This window comes from Calliphora vicina, chromosome 1 (assembly GCF_958450345.1).
Source record: "Calliphora vicina chromosome 1, idCalVici1.1, whole genome shotgun sequence".
Classification (NCBI taxonomy): domain Eukaryota; kingdom Metazoa; phylum Arthropoda; class Insecta; order Diptera; family Calliphoridae; genus Calliphora; species Calliphora vicina.
In genome coordinates, this window is record NC_088780.1 from 37,671,903 (window position 1) to 37,693,137 (window position 21,235).

Genomic DNA, 21,235 nt, shown 5'->3' on the forward strand with positions numbered 1-21,235 from the left:
ATATTTACTATTTAGTTGTTTTTATCTATATTTTTGAAATAAAAATATTTAATATTTATAATATATTAAACACTTTAACGGAGGTGGCAGCTCTGGCAATTGATGTGTTTGTTATTAAGAAAATTTATAATGAAAAGGTTTTATTATTTTTTTTAAAAATTTTTTTTTTTTTAAATTGTTTTCTGGGCAGGTTAGGTAAATTTTTTTTAAACTTTTTACAACATACTGTAACTTTATTATAACATTTTTAATTTCTGAACTAAAATTATAACAATTTTATGATTTTTTTTAAATAGTTTCTTTAAATAGTCTAATTAAATTGGGCCTAGAACTTCAAATAAATATTTTCCCCAAAAAACATAACTTTTAAATTACACTCAGACCTCGTTTTATAGGCCTAAACTGATTTCGCATAGAATGATAAACATTAGGGTATTCAATTAATCGGGTTTCTGGTTTAATCGGTTATCGAGCAAATGATTAATCGGTGTTTGGATTTATTCGGTTAATAAACGGTTAATTTAAAATTATTCGATTAACCGAATAATTTATATTTTAATTTTAAATTGAAAATACAACAACGAATTTTGTGTACAAAAACATAAAAAACAGCAAATATGGTATTTGAGATAATTTTTGCATATATATCGCTCATTTGCTGCAACAACGTCATAACTCAAAATCCGTGTTTTTTGAATTGAGTAATACAAAATATGCGCCGTTCTATAATCTTTCATATAGTTTTATCAGTTTTCAAAAAAAGTCTTTTTTGTATGAGATATTTGACAAGTAAAAATTTGGGATAAATACAAATTAGAAAAATATTAACATCTACTATATATATTTTTATTTTTAAGAAATAGTAAAATGTCATAAAACATTCAAAAAATGTCATAAAACATTTTTTTTTAATTATGACGTTGTTGCGGCAAATGAATGATATGTGTATTTTTTAGGGTTTTAGTGAGATCTTCTGAAAAAATCTTTTAAATAAATAATATAATTTAAATGTTTTCCTTTTAAACGATTATTTTCTTTAGATTTAATAAAACTTTTCTTGGAAAAAGACTCTCTCGCTGAATGTATATGTTGGCGAATAAAATCCTTAGTTATACCATTGGAGTCCTTTTTGGATTGTTTTATATTTTGAATACTTTGAATAGTTTAATTTAGTTCTGATAACTAAAAGACTCATTTCAAAAACAAGTTTCGTCTATACATGTTTCAAATACATGTAGATTAAATATATCAGTTGTTATACTCACTAAACATGTTTATTGGATGTTCAAAAAAATATCTAATTTTAATTTGAAATTTGTATTTGAATAGAAACGGAAAAATAAATACAAAAAAATATGTTAAAGTTCAAAAAAAAGGAATTTCGGTTAATCGGTTAATCGACACAAATTAATTGGTTTATTTGTTATTTGAAAATCAGCAATTTTAAATTATTCGAACAGTTAACCGTCCATAATTAATCGGTTAACCGATTAACGGTTAATCGATTGAATACCCTAATAAACATACTCCATATACAAAATACTGGGGCCGAATTACCGTATTCAATATCGAGTAAAATTTATCGTAATTTTCTTATTTGAGTTTATGGCATTCTAGAGCAAGAAATTTGGTTTATTTTATTCTAATTTCGATTACGAATGCGGTAATTCGTCCCCTGATTCGTTTCTGAATTCAAAATGTCCTAAGCATTAAAATTTGAACAGAATGTCCAAAATTCCGCTTCAGATTGACTTTCATTACCAAAATAATCGAAAATGTGAAACATTTGTCCAATATTAATTTATTGAAAGTATGTATTGGTCATTGTTAAAGTTTTCCCCAACTTTCTGGCAACATATGGATTCCCAGCCAAAAGAACTGCTCATCTTTTGAGGCCAAGAACGAATAAAGCCAATTTTGGATACTCTGTTCCCACCAAATGCAGAGCATTATCTTAACGCCATGGATATACAGTGGTGGCCACCAATTTAAGACAAATACTTGAATTTTTTTCATCAACTGAATTTTAAGTGCGATAGAGCCAAAATAAAAGGTCCTCTAAGGGTATGAAATTTATTATTAATGTTTCTAGTTTCTGAAAAATGTTTGGAAAAATCGGTAGAACATATATGGACAAAGATATGTGGAAACACCTTGACCGACCTCAGCGAACATCCGCTGTTAATAACATGATATGACCGAAACTAATGGAACTAAAAATACGAAATTTGGTCCGAATATTTTATAATAATAAAAATATAATGATATAAATGTGAGAAAATATGTTTATTTAAAAAAAAATTTTTTTGGTCAAGTTGTAGACAAATTTATGTGTTCGTGGTGAATATGTATGAATTGACACAGTCGAATAAAACACACTTGTGTGTTAAAACAGTCCTCATGCTTACATAATTATGGAAATATTTGAAAAAATAATTGACAATCACGTGGAATTTAGCAAACAATTTTTGTCTTAAATTCCTGGCCACCACTGTATGTCTTTGGTGTCGATTCGGCTGGTTGGCCGGGCTTCACGTACAATCTCTTACACTTCGGGTTATCGTAATGGATCCATTTTTCATCGCAAGTAATGATTCGGTTAAAAAATGATTTTCTTTTATAGCATTCAAACAACATTTCAGACATACTAAATAGTCTTTCAAAATCTCTCAACTTCAATTCGTATGGTTGGTACCCAATTTCCCTGCTTTTGGATGAATCATGCTGTTTGCAAACGTTTTGAAATAGCTGCTTGAGTAGCTCCCAATGATTTCGCAAGCTCTTGTTGAGTTTGACTTTTTTGGGAATAGGCGCTAGAATGAACCGTTTCACTTTGCTGTCATTATGGTTCTTGCGGAAATGTCAAGTTTCTATGTATTTTCATCAACTATTAGGACAAAGAGTATTTTTCTTTAATAATCCCCACGACTGATACAATTTCTTCTTTTAGGACTGTCACGGTTGTGATTTGTTAAAATATACTGCAAACTTCAAAGTAATAAATTGAGAGCAATCAAATCAGTAGATCTTTCTTTGAAATGCAGTTAGGTTCCCAGACTATTTTCATTCCAGGGAATTCCGAAGATAAAAATCCCTATACCACCATAATGGCGTTAGTGCTGTTGTTTGTAACGTGACAAAATAAAGTATAAAAATCTGCTTAGGATCCGTCCGTCCATGTAAACCTTGTAATAAAACTACAATTTCATCAATTTCCTTGACAATTTTCAGATAAGGCAGCTGAGCCTTATCTGAAAATTGTCAAGCTCTCAAAAATATCCTATTAGGAAATCTAGTTTGGAGGTAATGTAGGGCGCATTTTGGTCAGAAATATTTGACATCACTGATTGGGGGGTAAGACTCCCCTTCAGACACATCACCGTGTAAACTAATGAGTTAAAATAAAACTGTTTACATAATGAAAAGACATAATAATGCAAGTTTTAGTTGGATCCAATATATCAGAAAATTCTTAATCACCCCTATCGGCAATAACATGTGAAATTTTGTTCCCATGAAATATCCATTTCCCTCGAAGGGAAAATTGCAATCGGGCATATCACGATTAACTTTACATTCACAATAGTTGATTTTGTTCGTAAAAGCTGTTTATTGTTTACAAAATTTCACAACAAGGGGAATTTTTTCACGTGAACAAAGTTGATGAACGAATAAAGGAAAATATTTCATGTGAAATGTTGATTCGCGATAGGGATGAATATTGAGATATGGAAATATAAGTGTAAAAAAAAAATAAATTTGAATTCGCACAAAATGAAGTCGCATAAAACGAAGTCTGAGTGAATTTTTTTAAAATGTTTAGTGAGGGTGTTTACAGGGGGCTTTTTTGAATGATCAATTTTAGATTTCACGAAATATTTGAATATTTTAGTTTTTACTTTTTTTTAACGGACTTTTAGGACTCGTTATGCAAACTGTGGATTATTTTTTGGACTTGAAAACTATTTTACAACTGTTATTTTTCTATATTTTTTCAAAACTATTATAATATTAACAAATTTGTTATACTTATTTAAATTTCGTTTAAAAACACTTAAAGCATTTATATTTTTGAAAAATTGTTAAATTTTTTTCACCGAACTGTTTTATTTTTCCAAAATAAAAAAAAAAATTCTAAAACTGTTATACATTTCTTCAAAATTTTCAGTAATTACAGCTATTTTCTAAATTTTTAAAAACTGTTATAATTTTAATAAATTTATAAAAGAAAACTTTTAAATTTTTCTAAAACTTTAATTCATTTCATCAAAACTTTAATAGATTTTACCTCAAACAGTTATATTTTTCCAAAACTCCAAAAACTGTTATATTTTTATTTTTAATATTTTAAACTGTTATAATTTTAAATAACTGACATATATTTGTTCGTAACTGTTTAATTTTCTTAAAATAATCCTCAAATTCTGTTCTTTTACTAAGGCATTTTTATATAACAGTAATACTTATTCAAAAATGTTATACGTTTATAACTATTTTTTAAAACTGTTATATTTCTACAAAACAAACAATTCTGATATATATTTTTAAACTGTTATATTTCCTATAACAGTTATACTTAAAAAATATGTATATATTTTATATAACTACAATAATAAATTTCCAAATGTTATATTTATAATTTCCAAAAATTACATTTTCATTAACAGTTGTATACAGTTGTATTATAAGAACCACTTTCACGATTTCTGGTTACATTGTGAAAATGGAGATAAAACTGTTATAATCAAAATAAATTTGTATATCTAATATATTCTTTGAAAATTGTTATATTTTTGTTTATAATTGTTATAATTTTACAAAATACATAGTTGATTTTATGACAAATACTTGACTTGATTACTTGAGAAAAAGTAAAGTACTACATGTGTTTTTTAGAAATATGTATTTAAAAATCTAAATACAAACCACTTACCAGTTGCTAACACTTTTCTCTTCGGCATGTTGTCTTTATAATTTAATTCTTCGTTTATGTTTTTTACACATTGATACATAATCTCGGACTGTGTTGTATTCTCACCTAACTTTCTGAATATTTTTCATTAATAATACTCAATTAACAAACAAATTAAGCAACTTTGTTTTAATAAAAAAAAAATATTAACAAAAAACCAATTGAACTTAAAAAGAATAATTAAAAAAAAAACACCAACAAAATTATAACACTCTCACAGTGCAGGTGTGTTTTTTTGTTGTTAATAATACATAAAACCCTAAAATTCCTTAAAACAATTTAATCAAGGTAAACGCCAACAACAACAACACCAACGTAGCCAACAACAGCAGCAGCAAGAACAATTAAAATTAAATAAAAAAGGTCTTGTAAAAAGTGGACGACAACAAACTGTGAAATATATCCAACAAGAAAATTGTTTACAAACTCCCACAAAACAGCCCCAACAGCAGCAACAAGAACAACAACAAACGCTGCAGCAGCAGACGTCACAGCAACCAAACCAACGGCGACTTAAAGAACGTGGTGGTGCTACAAATCACAATCGTTTAGCCCAGGAAGTGGCAAGTGAAGAAATTACTACTTCTGCGACGTTACAAACAACAGCTACAACGACGGGCTACAATAGAGCCCCGAATCTGGGGGCACGACAAACACGCAGCAGTGGTGGCAGCGCAAGCACCAATACCAACACAGCTAGCAATAATACAGATTACAATATTGGTGTACATCAACATCAGCAGCAGCAGCAACAGCAGCAGCATCATCATCATACCCAGCATCAGCATCAACACCAGCATCAGACTTCATTAGGTGGAGTGGCGTCAGTTGGTGGTGCAACGGCAACCGGTACTAGCTCATCTGGTGGTGGCAGTACACAGAGTTCTGCAGCTGGACTTAATCATAACTTATTAAATCGTACGGGTGGTGTTGTCATAGGACCACCCCCGGGTGTACATTCCAATCTTCAACAGCAACAGCATTCTACAAATCAGCATCATACGCTCATAGCGACAACAACACATTTTCCACAACAGCAGCAACATCCTACAGCCCATTTGCTACAACATCCCAGTCAAGGATCTCAGGCTCATTATTTAAGCCAACAAACCGGACCAACCTTCTATACAGGACATCCCCAGGCACACTTACAGCAACAGCCTCAGCAACAGGTGCATTTCTATCAGACTTATCCAGCCGGCAATTCAGCCTCATCGGCGGCCATATTAAATTTGAATTTAAACTCGTATCCCACAGCAGCCAACAATACAACGGCTGCTGCTGTCGTAGGCGGTGCTCCTCTAATTTATCAGGTGCAACCACCCCAGCAGGGAGCACTATTGAGTCAACAGACTACCAGTCATCGTTATCATCATCAGGTACAGCAACAGTCCGCTCCACCAAATCTACATCATCAGCAGCATCAACAGCACCAGCATCATCAAACACAAGCCCAGCATTTGCAACAACATCCATCGGCCATAGAACTTACATTGGGCGGAACACTACCAGTTGGAGCGCACGATACAAATATTGTCTATCAGGCCACAAACTATAGTGCCAACAGCAATAGCGCACATTCTCACAACCATACGCATCAACAACAACAACAACATCAGCAGCAACAACAGCAGCAAAATTCCCATACTTTAAGACGCAGTTCACGAAGCAAAACGGGTTCTTGTGTCAGTTCTGTACAGGGCCAACATCACGGCAGTGCGAGCAGCAGCAGTAGCAGTGGTAATAGTAGTGGTGGTAACACTAACCACCGCACTGCTGCCACAAACGCAGCCAGTTTATCCGTAGTTGTAGGCCATCAATTACAACAACAGCAGCAACCACCACAGGCAGCTCATCAACTGGCTGCTGCCGCCCATCAGCATCATCAGCAACATATTGTGCAACAACCACCGCCGCCTCATCATCAACTGTTGGGAAGTCATCATCAACATCCCGCTCATCCACCACCACCTCCCAATCTCCACCATCATCAGCAGCATCATCAAACTGTAGCAACAGCTGGTGGTGCTGTTGTTGTTGCCATATCGCAACAGCAGCAACAACCGCAAAATCATTTATTACACGCTCAACCCCCCCACCCACACGCTTTGCCGCCCCAACGTACCTCCATAGTACAGCCGGGCTTTCTATACAGTTATCGTGCTACAGTGGGTGCTAATAACAGTTCAGCATCATCGGCTAGTGGTTTGGGATCGTCATCGTCCGCATCTGGCGCTGCTGCTGCTACTGTCACCAACGTTGTTGCAACAAACGTTGTGCCCCCCACAAACACATCGTATCTGGCTACGCATCAAAACTCTAACAAGACAAGTGGTAAGTGTTGTCGTTTTCTCTTCTTTTTTTTTTGTGGTAAAAACAAGAAAAAATCTTAGACAAGGAAAAAAACACCAACACTTTGAAATCTCTTGCGGAAGAACTATTTTCAGAGCTGCCCTCTGATTTAGGATTGATTTAGGGTTGTTGTAGAGTTTGCTAAACCATTGAAAGATTGGTTGCAAACTCTCTAGTAGCTAACGAGAGGTTTAAAATATGTGGGGGTCAGTATATTGGCCTAGATTTTTGCCTAACAATGTACAAACATCGGGAAAATCTTATTTGGGAAAATAAGAAAATAATCGTTTTGATTTGTGGTAGAACAGTTTAGAATAATTTAAAGCTGACATTTGTTTTGAGGTTACGTAATAATATAATGAAATCAAATTTGTTTTGGATTATCTTGTTAAATAAATTGTTTTATTAAAGATAAAATAGGGTGTTGGATAAAACTTTTTTGTATAAAACCGTTTAACGATTTATTTTTTGGTAATATTCCTAAAGTATGCTACAATTTTGTTTACATTTCCCATATTTTTTTAAACTTACGTTATGACCTTTGAACTTGAAAAATATTGTATTGTAAAAATTATATTTTAACCAGGTGTTGGTGTAGGGTTTTAAGTAAAACTACAACAAAAATGCTTAACAAACATACAACCTGAGGTAGTAACAATTCCCATTATTCTCCCTACCATACATATGAATGGGTAAATGGTTTAAATAAACGTGGCTTCACCCTGTCCATTTCCTACGAAAATACACAGTACAATCTAAAATAGTTTTAAGCAAATTATTGTTTTTTTTTCTATTTTATTTTTAATTTTAATTGCATGTTTTAATTTTGTTTTATGTTTGAAACTCAGTATTAAATTTCAAAACATGTTTATGTTTTTTTCATGATATTTTTTACGTTCCTACGTTCGCCTCGCTCGTTCTACTCGTTTAATTGTTCGTTACAAAAAAAATTTGCTCCTCACATTTGTTTAAAACGTCCTCCTTTTGCTAACTACTACTACTACTGCTCCTACTCCATGAAATTATATATAAATTGCAATTTATATATCAGCTTCTGCGGATGTATTAAGCTATAATTTAATGGCACAACAACAGTCTAATTCAGGATCAGTACCTCCACCACAGCCGCTACCACCAACATCGTCTCATTTAGCAGCAGCTGCTTCTGCTTCTGGTGGCCAGACAAATAATTCAGGTAATTTCTTCTTTCTAATACGAATCATACACTCCTACTACTACTTTTTGCTCTAACTCTTCATCCCCAAAAGAAATTAGTGAACAACCTCAACAATCGTACGTTCCTTATTGGTTTTTGCTTAATTAATTTTTTTTTTTCATTTTCCATAATAAACATTTCACATATTTTTTCATTTTTCATTTTTTTTTAACCACCAATACATTTTTTTTATAATTTTCCACAGTTTTTTTTATAATGCAAAAAGGTGACAGCACACTGTTTATATTTGTAATATGTAATTTTTATAATTTTCTACACTAAATTTAAGCTTATATTTTTTTTTAATTTATTCAAATTAATTTTGTAGTTTTGTTTTATTTTTTAATTTGATTTATTTATTTATAATTTTTTAGTAATTATTTATTTTTAGTTTTAGACTTTTTATTTTTGGTTTAAGCCTGGAAGTAGACACTCTTGTAATTTGTTTTCAATTAGCAGGTTTCAGATTGGCTACACTAAGTTTGATTTGAGAACAATTTTTTTTATTTTAGAAGTAGGACGTTGTAAGTAAAAAATGCTGGTGCAATGTAACTTTCACAAAATACTTATACACAATTTCATTTAAAAGAATTTCAATAATTTTTTTGTGGAGTCCTGCAGAAACCGGTTGTTGTAGTCCGAAAGTGAACCGAACCTTTACATTTTAATGTTCTACTAGGAATAATTGTATGCTTTAAATTTGAGAGTATGCTTCAACTTATATTTCAGAAGCAATTTTCATGTTGGACTTTTGTACAATTCCATCTAGTATATTTAACAAAAGAGTATTTTATAGAGGATACTGTTTTTCTGGATATTCCGCTCTTCAATTGATGTCGTGCAAATGACATTAACATTCAATTACATCTAATTTATTTTTCTTGGGTTATGGTATTTTCCTTCTAAAAACGTTTATGTTCCAGAATACTGGCAGAAACCCGATTTGTGTCCTAATCAGCAACCGAATACTCTGTGGGCAATCGAAATAGTCAAAAAACTGAATTCCATTTCTTTAATACTTTGCCTGTTTTAAAGATGTTACAGATAGACGACTGAGCAAAAGAAATCTATCCTAATTCTCGGTTAAAGTAGTTTCATCATTAAATATTGGTCGTTATTTACGGCGAAAAAGTGTTTTATATTTTACATTCGTTTCAGTTTAACATAAACGGATGAAATTGAAAACCGCGGTTTCGGTAAAAAAAATTTAAAACCAATCGGTTTCGGTTTTTCGATTTTGGGCTAGTTTGTTAAATATTATGATATTTTAGAAACAAGAAACATTTGATAATATACAAAACAGCTATAAAAACGTTGCTCATATGTTTATATCTAGAAAAAGACGAATTTTGTGGCAGTATATTTTTCGATTTTTTATTCGAAGATTTTCAAATACTTTACTGGTCTTCCATATGAAATGTAGTACGTTACTTCACCTTAAACAATTAATGTAATACAAGTATTATTGCAAACTAATTATCCATCCAATGAAATGTTTACATCGATTTGACTTTAGAGAAATTAGACATATTTAATCTCAGGTCTGTTTCTCATACACTACGAGTATTATTGTTTCAAAGCTTGAAAATATGTCTTCGGAAAGTCGCCCCGGACTCTCGGGGATTATGATCGCGACACTGGACAATCCACTTCCGCATGAACTAACAGATCTATGGGTTGTGGGTAATCAGGAATACGTTCTTTCATGCTTCTGCTCATCGTATTTAGAGGTCCTGATTGAAGAGCCCAAACATCGTCCTTTTCGGGTATCCCAATGAGAATGACATGAGTGGATGGGCTGCCTTTATAATCCAACCTAATATCTTGACTTATTAATGGGAGTTTAAATTTTAATTATTAAAATTTGTTTTTTGAATATCTCATCTATTTTTGGACCAATATTGTTCATATCATAGACATATTCTGGAGAGTACTCCTGACAGATTTCAAATAATAACATTTTTAGAACTTAACTCAAAATAGAAATATTTTTAGACTGATTTTGCTGAATTGCAACAGCAAGTTAATTTCTAGGAAACATAAATTTTTAGGAGTATTGGAAAGTTCATTCAAACAATATCAAAAGTGAGTAAACACGAAAAATTATTTGATTTTTTTTAGGATAATGAAAATGCAAAAATCTATCCATCGATTCAAATTTAAAAGTTTCGGTTTGTTGGAGATTGAGTTGAATAATAGATTCGGCCCTGGAAAAAAAAGATTCAAGTTGGAATATAATGATTTTTCTATGTCCTCATTGAAGCATTGAAATTGTTGTTATGTTGTCTAAGTAGTGGAACGTCTGAGCATGTTCTATCTGCTGTGCTGTTGTTGTCTGATGTCCATCGTTAAATCGACTCCACTATCTGATTTATAGGCCTGCAAAAAGGTATCATATTGTGGGTTAGGAGAACATTTTAAAAATGTTATCGTAACGAATACCAATTGCTTAATGCAATTTTTTTTAGCTTCTCACCTCTATTATTATTTGATGCTGATATAGAGTTGAAACGGTTGTTTTTAACAACTTAAAACGCAGTCGGAATCCACATTAAATTTAATAGCCCAATTATGAAAGAAATTCCCCGGGAGTTTTTTTTTTCTATTCAAATTCTATGTTAAAAAACATAAAAGGGAAAAAACTCCTTAGGAATTTTTTTTTCATAATTGGGTTGAAAATCTGTTTTTACATGCCTGTCACAGAATTCCATTTCGATCGAAAGTGGAATTAATTCCGTATTTTGCTTCTTCAGAAAAAGTAAAACGAAAATTTCTATCGGAATGAAACCACTTTGTAATTATTTGATTTTCTAAAATTTGTTTGTTTTAATATAAAAAACGCTGTTGAATTTATATCAGAAATACAGATTATTTTATTATTTGTTTAATTAATTAATAAATTAATTACGTGTAATTACACGTAATCTGTAGAATCTAAAACTAAATCGATCGGAATAAAAACTTCGGAACTGAAACCATTCCGAACAAAATGTGTGACAGGTCTGTTAATTCCATTGCGATTTCCCTAAGCCACTATTTTCTTATATTTTACGAACAAACACCGTAACTCAAAAATTTATTTGTGAATGGCAAGGAAGAAGAGAAAAACCCTTTTCTCAGTGAAGCAGAATTCGCATTCATATGAGCAAGCTTGTGTTTCAACAATTCTTATTCATCTTTAATTGAAATCGCCAAAAAATCGTATTCAAATCGAGAAAGACTTTTGCTAACTTTTAGGAATTGGAAGTTAGGCACTTGTTAGAATCTGTTAGATATTACATGGATTTTAATCAGTTGGTTGACAATAGAATTAAAAAATGGACTTAATTTTCGAACATACAATAACAAAACGTATGAAAAAGTCAGTTGGGTAATACAGAATATAAGAGTTTAGCGGCAACAATTTAAATTGTGGATATTCGGTTATTAACACAAGCCGGTTAAATTATATTTCTATGTATAATATTTACATATTTGTGAACCCCTGTGAAATGATATGTTCAAAAACATTAACCAGCATATTCATTTAACAAATTTTAAATTTATAAAAGGTTTATAAACAAAATTAGTTTTATAAACCTTTGTTAAATATTTGTATTTTAAATAAGCTTTTGTATTTAAAATAAAGTTTTAAATAAATATCCTAAAAGTATGCTACAATTAGTAATACCAAAAAGTATGCTTTAGTAAATATTCAATACTTGATAAAGAAATTAAGGTATATTTTTATAAAATAATAAAAAGTAATGAAATAATCCCATAAATCTTGTTACATCTTCCTTTTTAAACGAGTTGATATAAACAAAATTAATTAACATTGATCTAGCAAATAAATTTGTAATATTTTTACCCTCTTTATCCCAAAACTTTCAAAAGACTTGGTGAAGGCTCTATGACGTTTATATACAATTTTACAATAAAAAAAAAAATACCACAACACAGAAATTTGTATTTATTTAATTTTCTTCTTTTTTTTCACTTGCAGCTTCGTTATCAGTTGCTAACGCCTTGGGCAGCACAACGTCTTCAAACACCAACAACTCCGCTACAGCAACCGGTGCGAACGTTAATACGGCAGCGGCTGCTAATAGCGGAGCGGGAGGTCCTAATAATACCGCTACAACGACGTCATCAAATAACACGAACAGCAACTCACATGGTGATTCGGAAAGTGATGACAGCGAGGTTGGACGTTTGCAAGCGTTGCTTGAAGCCCGAGGTTTACCGCCTCATCTTTTCGGCGCCCTGGGACCACGCATGACTCACATACTCCATCGTACTATAGGCAACAGTTCAACATCTAAGGCCCAACAATTGTTGCAGGGCCTACAGTCACACGATGAGAGTCAACAGTTACAGGCGGCCATTGAAATGTGCCAAATGTTGGTTATGGGCAATGAGGATACCTTAGCCGGTTTCCCCATCAAACAGGTGGTGCCAGCCCTAATCACACTCTTGCGCATGGAACATAATTTCGATATTATGAATAATGCTTGCCGCGCCCTGGCCTACATGTTGGAGGCCCTGCCTCGTTCATCGGGCACGGTGGTGGATGCTGTGCCGGTGTTTTTGGAAAAACTACAAGTTATCCAGTGTATGGATGTGGCCGAGCAGAGTTTAACTGCCTTGGAAATATTGTCCAGACGTCATAATAAAGCCATATTGCAGGCTAATGGTGTATCGGCTTGTTTAACCTATTTGGATTTCTTCTCCATCAATGCACAGCGAGCAGCTTTAGCTATAACTGCCAATTGTTGTTTGAATCTACACAATGAAGAATTCCACTTTGTTTCGGAAAGTTTACCGCTGTTGGCCCGTCTGCTGGCCCAACAAGATAAAAAGTGTGTGGAAAGTGTTTGTTCGGCCTTTTGTCGTTTGGTAGAAAGTTTCCAACACGATCCCAAACGCTTACAAGAGATAGCTAGCAAGGAGCTGCTGAAAAACTGCCAACAATTGTTGGTGGTTACACCGGCCTTGTTGAATTCTGGCACTTTTACCGCTGTAGTGCGCATGTTGAGCTTAATGTGCGCCAACTGCCCAGATTTGGCTATTTCATTGTTGAAAAGTGATATTGCTTCGACTTTATTGTATTTACTAACTGGAAATGCTGATCCCTTACCCAAATCAATTTCCACACATGTTGAACTTATATCTCGATCTCCTTCCGAATTGTATGAAATTACTTGTTTGATAGGCGAACTTATGCCACGTTTGCCCACAGATGGCATATTTGTGGTGGATGCTTTACTCGATCGTCCCACTATAAATACCCAAGATCAAGTGCAGTGGCAATGGCGTGACGACAGAGGAACTTGGCACAACTATTCCACCATAGATTCTCGTATGATTGAGGCGGCCCATTTGAATTCCGAAGATGAATTCAGTTTGAGTACTTTGGGAAGAACGTATACAGTGGATTTCCACTCCATGCAGCAGATTAATGAAGACACTGGCACCAATAGACCGGTACAGAGGAAAATAAATCCCAACTATCGGCCTACAGCAAATACCAACGTAGCAACGGGACAAGATTTGTCAGCTTCGGCAGTGGCCTCTGCCATAACAGCCTTAAGTACCACGGTGACGGCAACAGCTACTGGCGGCTCTACACCTTCGGGTTCACAAAAACGACGGGCTTCTGTTGATGCCCGTATTGCCTGCCTGAAAGAGGAACGTGGCTTGGCTGCCGAATTCATTAAGAATCTTTTCAATGTCTTGTATGAGGTCTACAGTTCATCGGCAGGACCTAATGTACGCTACAAATGCTTAAGAGCTCTTCTACGCATGGTTTACTATGCATCGTCGGAATTGTTGAGTGAAGTTTTAAAATACCAACTGGTCTCCAGTCACATTGCGGGCATGTTGGGCAGCAATGATTTACGTATAGTGGTGGGTGCTCTGCAAATGGCAGAGATTCTTATGCAAAAGTTGCCCGATATATTTGGCACCCACTTCAGACGTGAGGGAGTGATCTATCAAATCACCCAACTCACTGACCCCAATCATCCAATATGTGCTAATCCTTCCCCCAAGCCGTTGGCTACAAATATGTCAGCCAGTGGTTCACAAAGTGCACCAGCCTCGGCCTCAAGTCTACAGGTTAATCCATTCTTTATGGATAATGTACCACCTCAACCGGGAAGTACCTCAGCTTCGGGTACTCCAAATACCTCAAAGCCACATCACCAACATCCCTACACCATGAAGACATTCTCACATGCCATGAATGCTCTAACGGCGGCAGCAGCACAACAAGGAACTTCACCATCTGGCTCATCTAGCAATTCACAAAAACTACCTACGTCCATGGCCATGAATATAAATACCTCAGGTGGAACATCAGCACAAAATCCAAACAATGAAATGCCACAATATCACTACAGTTCATCGGCACCAGCCCATACACACATGGCTAATCCGCAACAACAACAGCAGCAGCAGCAAAACTTCTTTGTCTACACTACATCGCCACAACAACCACCCTTGCCACCGCCTGGCACAGAATATGTAGCCTACAATCAGTTACCCCCACCACCGCCACCCTCTACACACTATGCAGCATCTAGTGCACAACAACAGTATCATTCAATGCCTTCGTCAGCGTCGACACAACAGCAAAATGTTAATACAACGCCAGCCTCTGCATCGGCTACTGGCGGCGGCTCATCTTCGTCGACTTCAGCACTGCAAAATAAAATGAGTGATATGCTTAAACGTAAGGTCCCACCGAAAAGAAAATCACAATCTACCACCCGTTCGAAATCGCGACAGGAAGATCAAACCTCCTCGTCAACTTCAACGTCCAATGCACAGGCCTCCTCATCGTCGACGGTGCATGAGTTGCTTAGCAGAGCTACCAGTTTGGGAGGAGGATCAACTGCTTCGGGCTCGGCTGGTCGTAGTACACCAAGTACTTCTTCGAAGGTACGTTTTAGTGGTGGCCACCACAGTTCTTCGTCCGGGCAACAGTCCTCGAAGACTTCTTCGTTTTTGGCCTCCCTCAATCCGGCTAGATGGGGACGTCAAGGATCTCATCATAGTTCGTCTTCAGCAGCCAGTAACTCAGGTTTTACCAAAGATTCTACCAGCAGCAGTAGTACAACGTCATCATCACATCATAATCACAGCCATCCAAATAGTAGCGCCGGTTCAAGTGCAGGTCACTCCATGGCCGGTTGTTCCTCCTTGGCTGCCCAAAATATCAGCAAAAGTATATCGCAAGCTAATCTTATAGCAGCTGGTAATCGTGAAAAAGCCCGCCAATGGATACGCGAACAAGCCATTTCGTTCATTAAGCGTTATGCCTCACAAGACTCCAAGCCGGGTACTTCTTCCGAGGGTTCGGCCTCGACAAATGTCCTACAACGTCTGACCTCCGTTATAAGCAAATTGAATGGTAGTTTTTCAGATGTTCTGGAGGCTTTGCTCGAGTTGAAGACAATTTTATTGGAAAGTGACATTTCGCCGTTTGAGGTCAATCATTCGGGTCTCATTAAAGCCATGCTTAACTTTATGACCGCCGAAGAGGGCATAGTGGAACGTGATGCTAGATTGAGAACATTTATGCATGTATTTGCTGGCTTGCCCTTAGAGCCCATGGTCAAGGTGGGCATTTTACCCAACATAGATGCCTCGGCCTTTGCCGCCTTTGTGTCAAAATTAAATGCCTGTGTTACACAACTGGAACAATTCCCCGTTAAAGTGCATGACTTCCCCGCTGGACCCGGTGGAGGTCGTTCAAATACAAGTGCTTTGAAATTCTTCAATACCCATCAACTAAAGGTGAGTAGATATTTTTATAATTTTCTTAAAAAAAAACCAACTGAAACTGTTATTATTGTTTGTGTGTGTTGCTTTAGTGTAATTTACAACGTCATCCGGATTGCAATAATTTGCGCCAATGGAAAGGCGGCACCGTTAAAATCGATCCTTTAGCTATGGTCCAGGCCATTGAACGTTATTTAGTGGTTCGCGGCTATGGTGGCATACGTGGCGACTCCGATGATGATTCCGAAGAAGATATGGATGATAATGTGGCCGCCGTTGTGATGTCACAAAGTGGCTTTAAGCACAAGTTACAATTTCTAATAGGTGAACACATTCTACCTTACAACATGACAGTTTATCAGGCAGTGAAACAATTTTCACCTTTGGTTAATGATCAGTCGGAAACGGATACGGATACTGAGACACCTTTAGGTAATTTTACAATTATTTGTCTTCTATATTGGTTTATACAATGTTGTTTGTTTTCAATTTCATTTTAGGCAATGCCAGCATATGGGTACAACAGCATACCATCTATTATCGCCCTGTAGAAGAAGAACCCTTGGCTGCCTCCTCTAGCAGTAGTATCAACAACAAATCAAATATACCAGGAGCTGGTACTTCATCCTCTATTCACAATGGTGCTATGGCTTCATCAAGTTCTACCACAGGTGGACCCTCCACCTCCGTTGGCAAGAAATCCAATAAATCCTCGTCGAAATTGTTGCGCAAGAAAACGGAATTATGGCATGAAGGTATTGCACCCTCCGTGATGTCTGCTCTTAAACCATTCCTCACCAATACACTGCCCGCCGATGTGGTTACTAGCGTACAAGATGCTTCCCTCGATGCCCTCTGTATGTTGCGCATTATCAACGGTTTGAATCGTCACTGGGAGCATTTGTACGGTTGTGTACACCGTCAACCGATTATATCACAGTCTGAATTTATTCATCCGAAGATAACGGCTAAAGCCAATCGCCAACTACAAGATCCTTTGGTCATAATGACCGGTAATCTGCCTCAGTGGTTGCCACAAATTGGCATGGCCTGTCCCTTCTTGTTCCCCTTCGAGACGAGACATTTATTGTTCTATGCCACTAGCTTCGATAGGGATCGTGCTTTGCAGCGTCTCTTGGATACAACGCCCGACCTAAATTCAGCCGAATCGTCGGAAAGAGTTGCACCCCGTTTGGATCGCCGCAAGCGAGCCATATCGCGTCAAGAGATATTGAAACAAGCTGAACATCTTATACAAGATTTTGGACATTCAAAGGCTTTATTGGAGATACAGTATGAGAATGAGGTGAGTTTTGTAAATTCAATTAAGATGAAAAACTAATTAAAATCTTTGATTTAAATGCAAATGTGCATTGTGCGAAAATCTAATGGCGTTTTCTTTTCTGACACAAAATGTTGCCAACATAATTTGTACCATCTATTAAAGATTACCAATTACCAATTACCCTCATAATGTTTTACATTTTTAACGATCACAATAGAACAAAAACAATTACCATTTATGCAATTTTCTTTTATTTACCTTCAAAATGTTGTAAAACTATACATTTTGCTGTTTAAAAAGTGCTGCATTTCTAACCCTTTGATAAAATTGAGGGTGAAACGTGTAGCATATCTTCGGGGTTTTAGGGCAACATTATTTGAAAAGAACACGTTATACCTTTACCAAACTACATTTTTTTTAGAAAAGAACACAGACAAGGGTAAAAGGCAGAATAAAGGCATCATTTATGCCAGAAAAGAAAACGCCATAAAACATACACCAAATTGGGCTAAGAATTAATTCATTAAATATTAGCTTAATTGACTAAAATCATAATTCGGAATTGAAACAAGTAACAGAGCTATTTATATTCGGCTGTGCCGAATTTTATACTTCAAAATAAAAATTTTAAATATTTTTAGGTAAAAAAAATTATTTTTTTTTCAAAGTTGTTTTTTATTTTTTGGAAATTTTTAAATATTAAATATTTTTTTCCAAAGTGGTTTTTTTTCATTTTTTGGAAAAAAAATTTTTCCAAAAAATTAAAATTTAAAATTTTTTTTTTAAATTTAAATTTTTTTTAATATTTAGCAAAAAAAAAAAACTTTTGGTGAAAAAAAAAATTCGGGTTAAAAAATATTTTTCCGATTTTGACCCATTATAGGTCCAACTTACTATACGTCGTTGCAAAGGTCTTTGAAATATCTATCATTAGATATCCATATTGTCTATATTAATGACTTAGTAATCCAGTTATTGGTCAAAAATTGTGGACCGATTTTAAATAGCAACCGAGCCAGAAGAATTCCGGTTCTCACGAAGGTGAAGGGTATGAAAATGCATTTTCAAAATCGTATTCTTTAGCTTCATTCAATGGAATTCATTTATTCATAATGGAATTAATTCATAATTAAATTCCTTCAACCTTTGAATGAATAAAGTTTTTGTTGATTCAAATCTAATACAAATTAAATTAAACTATTTTTTCTTTATTCAGATTTGTTTTTGTTTTGCATCTAATTGAAAAAGATTTGTATTGAATCATTCAATACATTTTAAAGCTATTTTGTAATTGATTTCAATTAAAGAAAACTTGAATGATTCAACAAGAAATTAATTCTATAAAGAATGAATTCTGAAAAGAATGAAGTCTGTATTTGAATGCTTTAATGGAATTGTTAAGAGATTTACAAACTGAATTAAGAAATAATTCTTTCGAAACCATAAAGTATATCAGTCCAATTATGAATAAAAATTTCCCCGGGAGTTTTTTCCCTTTTCCTATTCAAGTTCAATGGGAAAAAACTCCAGCGGAATTTTTTATTCATCAATTTTCCGAAAATTTCACAAAAAAAAAACATTTTTTTTAATTTTTTTCTTAGGTTTGTTGTGTAAAATTTTAAAAAAATCCATTTCCATTTTTTTGAAATGAAAATTTTTTAACCAAAAATATTTTGTTTTAATATTTATTTGTTCAAAAATATTTTTAATAACATGATATTTCTCTTATTTAAGGTGGGCACTGGTTTGGGTCCAACTTTAGAATTCTACGCTTTAGTATCAGCCGAATTGCAACGCAGTGATTTGGGTATTTGGAATGGCAGCGATAGTTATAAACAGAACTCTGCCAATATAGTAGATGTTGTCAAATCTACCAGTGCCACTTTGCACATAGACGAATCCCAGGATACCAATTCACAATCGGGTGATAATAACATCACCACCACCACCAACACTACACCCAGTCCAAATACAGCTTCAACACGTAACGCTAGTCGTAATAATCGTGACAGCCTAGGAGTAGCAACACGCAGCAGCTTGGTAGCCACCAATAATTCAATTAATAATCAACAACAGCAACAACAACATTCACCTCAGGCCGGTGAAGATGCCTTAGACATGCTTATCGAACAGCAGGGTGATTTAATCGATCAACAGCATACGGTGGGAGATCCTTCTATGCCCTTGCTAGATAATCCCATAGCGATAACAACCGCTACCACACCCATCCTACAGGTTAATAGCACTCCTCATCATGTAACTGTGACATATGTGAATGCAGCTCATGGCCTGTTCCCCTTGCCATTGGGTAAATCTTCAAAATTGCCACATGTCTCGAAAGTTAAATCGAAATTTAAATTTTTGGGCAAATTTATGGCCAAGGCGGTCATGGATAGTAGAATGGTATGAAAGATTACTTTATATATTTAAACAAATTTATTGAGTTTTTTTTTTTAATTTTCCAGCTGGATTTACCATTTTCTATACCCTTCTATCGTTGGATTTTGAATGAAGAACATTCAGTAGGCTTATCCGATCTGTCACGCGTCGCTCCCGAAGTGCAAAGCACTTTGGTGCGTTTGCAGGATGTGGTACATCAACGTGAAATGATTTTAGCCGATACAAGTTTAGATGCTATGGAAAAGACTGAAAAGGTATGTTTTCCATACTCTGTTTAAACAAATTTGTTTGAAAAAAATTCATTTGTTATATTTATTTAATATTATTTCTTTTAGATTGAATCCTTGGATTTGGATGGTTGTCCCATAGCCGATTTAGGTTTAGATTTTATTTTACCCGGCCATGCCAATATTGAATTGTGTCGTGGCGGTCGTGATACTCCAGTAACTGTACATAATTTACATCAATATATTAGTTTAGTTACATATTGGTTCCTTGTTGAAGGTGTACAAAAACAATTTGAAGCTCTTAAAGAAGGTAAGCTAGCTTTCAATCTTTTTATATTTTACGAAGATTTACTTGTATCAATTGCTCGTAAGTTCTGCTAATAAATTTAATTAAACAATAATTCAAACACTAAATAAATACATAAAAAATTTTCCTTTATAAATCAATTTTGATAAACAAAGAACTATTTCATTAAAATAATAATTAACGAACATTTTACAGTCTTTTAAAAATGATTAGGCGTAAATACAGTGGTTGACAAAACAATGGAAACTTTTCCAAATATTCCATATGTAGCCAAAAATTTAAAATATTTTTTTTTAAAATAAAAATTGTTTTTAGTATTTTACTTGTATAGTTTTATTTATATAAATTAACTGAAAAACAAACAACATAATTAATTATATTCTGAAAAAAGGGAACAAAATTAAAAATATTCACTATTTCGCTACTGACAAAACAATGGAAACTTTTAAACTTTTGCAAGAAAGAAGTGTAAAACGAAAATAATATTTAAATGAACGATCTAAACATCCTGTTTACAGTTATTTTATTTTTAAATTCTGGTAATTTTTCACAATTTCTTTTTCTAAGTTTTTGCATAATTGCATTTTTTCAAAGTTAACGAAAATGGCTAAAGTTAAGATTTGTGAAGACTTAAAAAATAAAATAATTAACGATTTTAAAGCTGGTTTAAAACAAAAAAGTATCTGTGACAAATATTCAATAAACAAAT

The 21,235-nt window shown here is 34.2% G+C and overlaps 1 protein-coding gene across 3 annotated transcripts in view; it reads left to right on the forward strand.

Moving 5' to 3' along the window:
• Positions 1-21,235, forward strand: part of ctrip (E3 ubiquitin-protein ligase ctrip) — a 96,249-nt gene that overhangs the window by 72,047 nt on the left and 2,967 nt on the right. The window contains exons 4-11 of one of the 3 annotated variants that reach the window (XM_065508979.1): positions 5,261-7,306; positions 8,376-8,519; positions 12,526-16,322; positions 16,400-16,739; positions 16,808-17,613; positions 19,327-19,995; positions 20,058-20,246; positions 20,328-20,529. In XM_065508979.1, the coding sequence (XP_065365051.1) occupies positions 5,261-7,306; positions 8,376-8,519; positions 12,526-16,322; positions 16,400-16,739; positions 16,808-17,613; positions 19,327-19,995; positions 20,058-20,246; positions 20,328-20,529 (8,193 nt within the window). The remainder of the gene's footprint in view (positions 1-5,260; positions 7,307-8,375; positions 8,520-12,525; positions 16,323-16,399; positions 16,740-16,807; positions 17,614-19,326; positions 19,996-20,057; positions 20,247-20,327; positions 20,530-21,235) is intronic. The other 2 variants (XM_065508987.1, XM_065508996.1) reach the window with 2 other exon arrangements.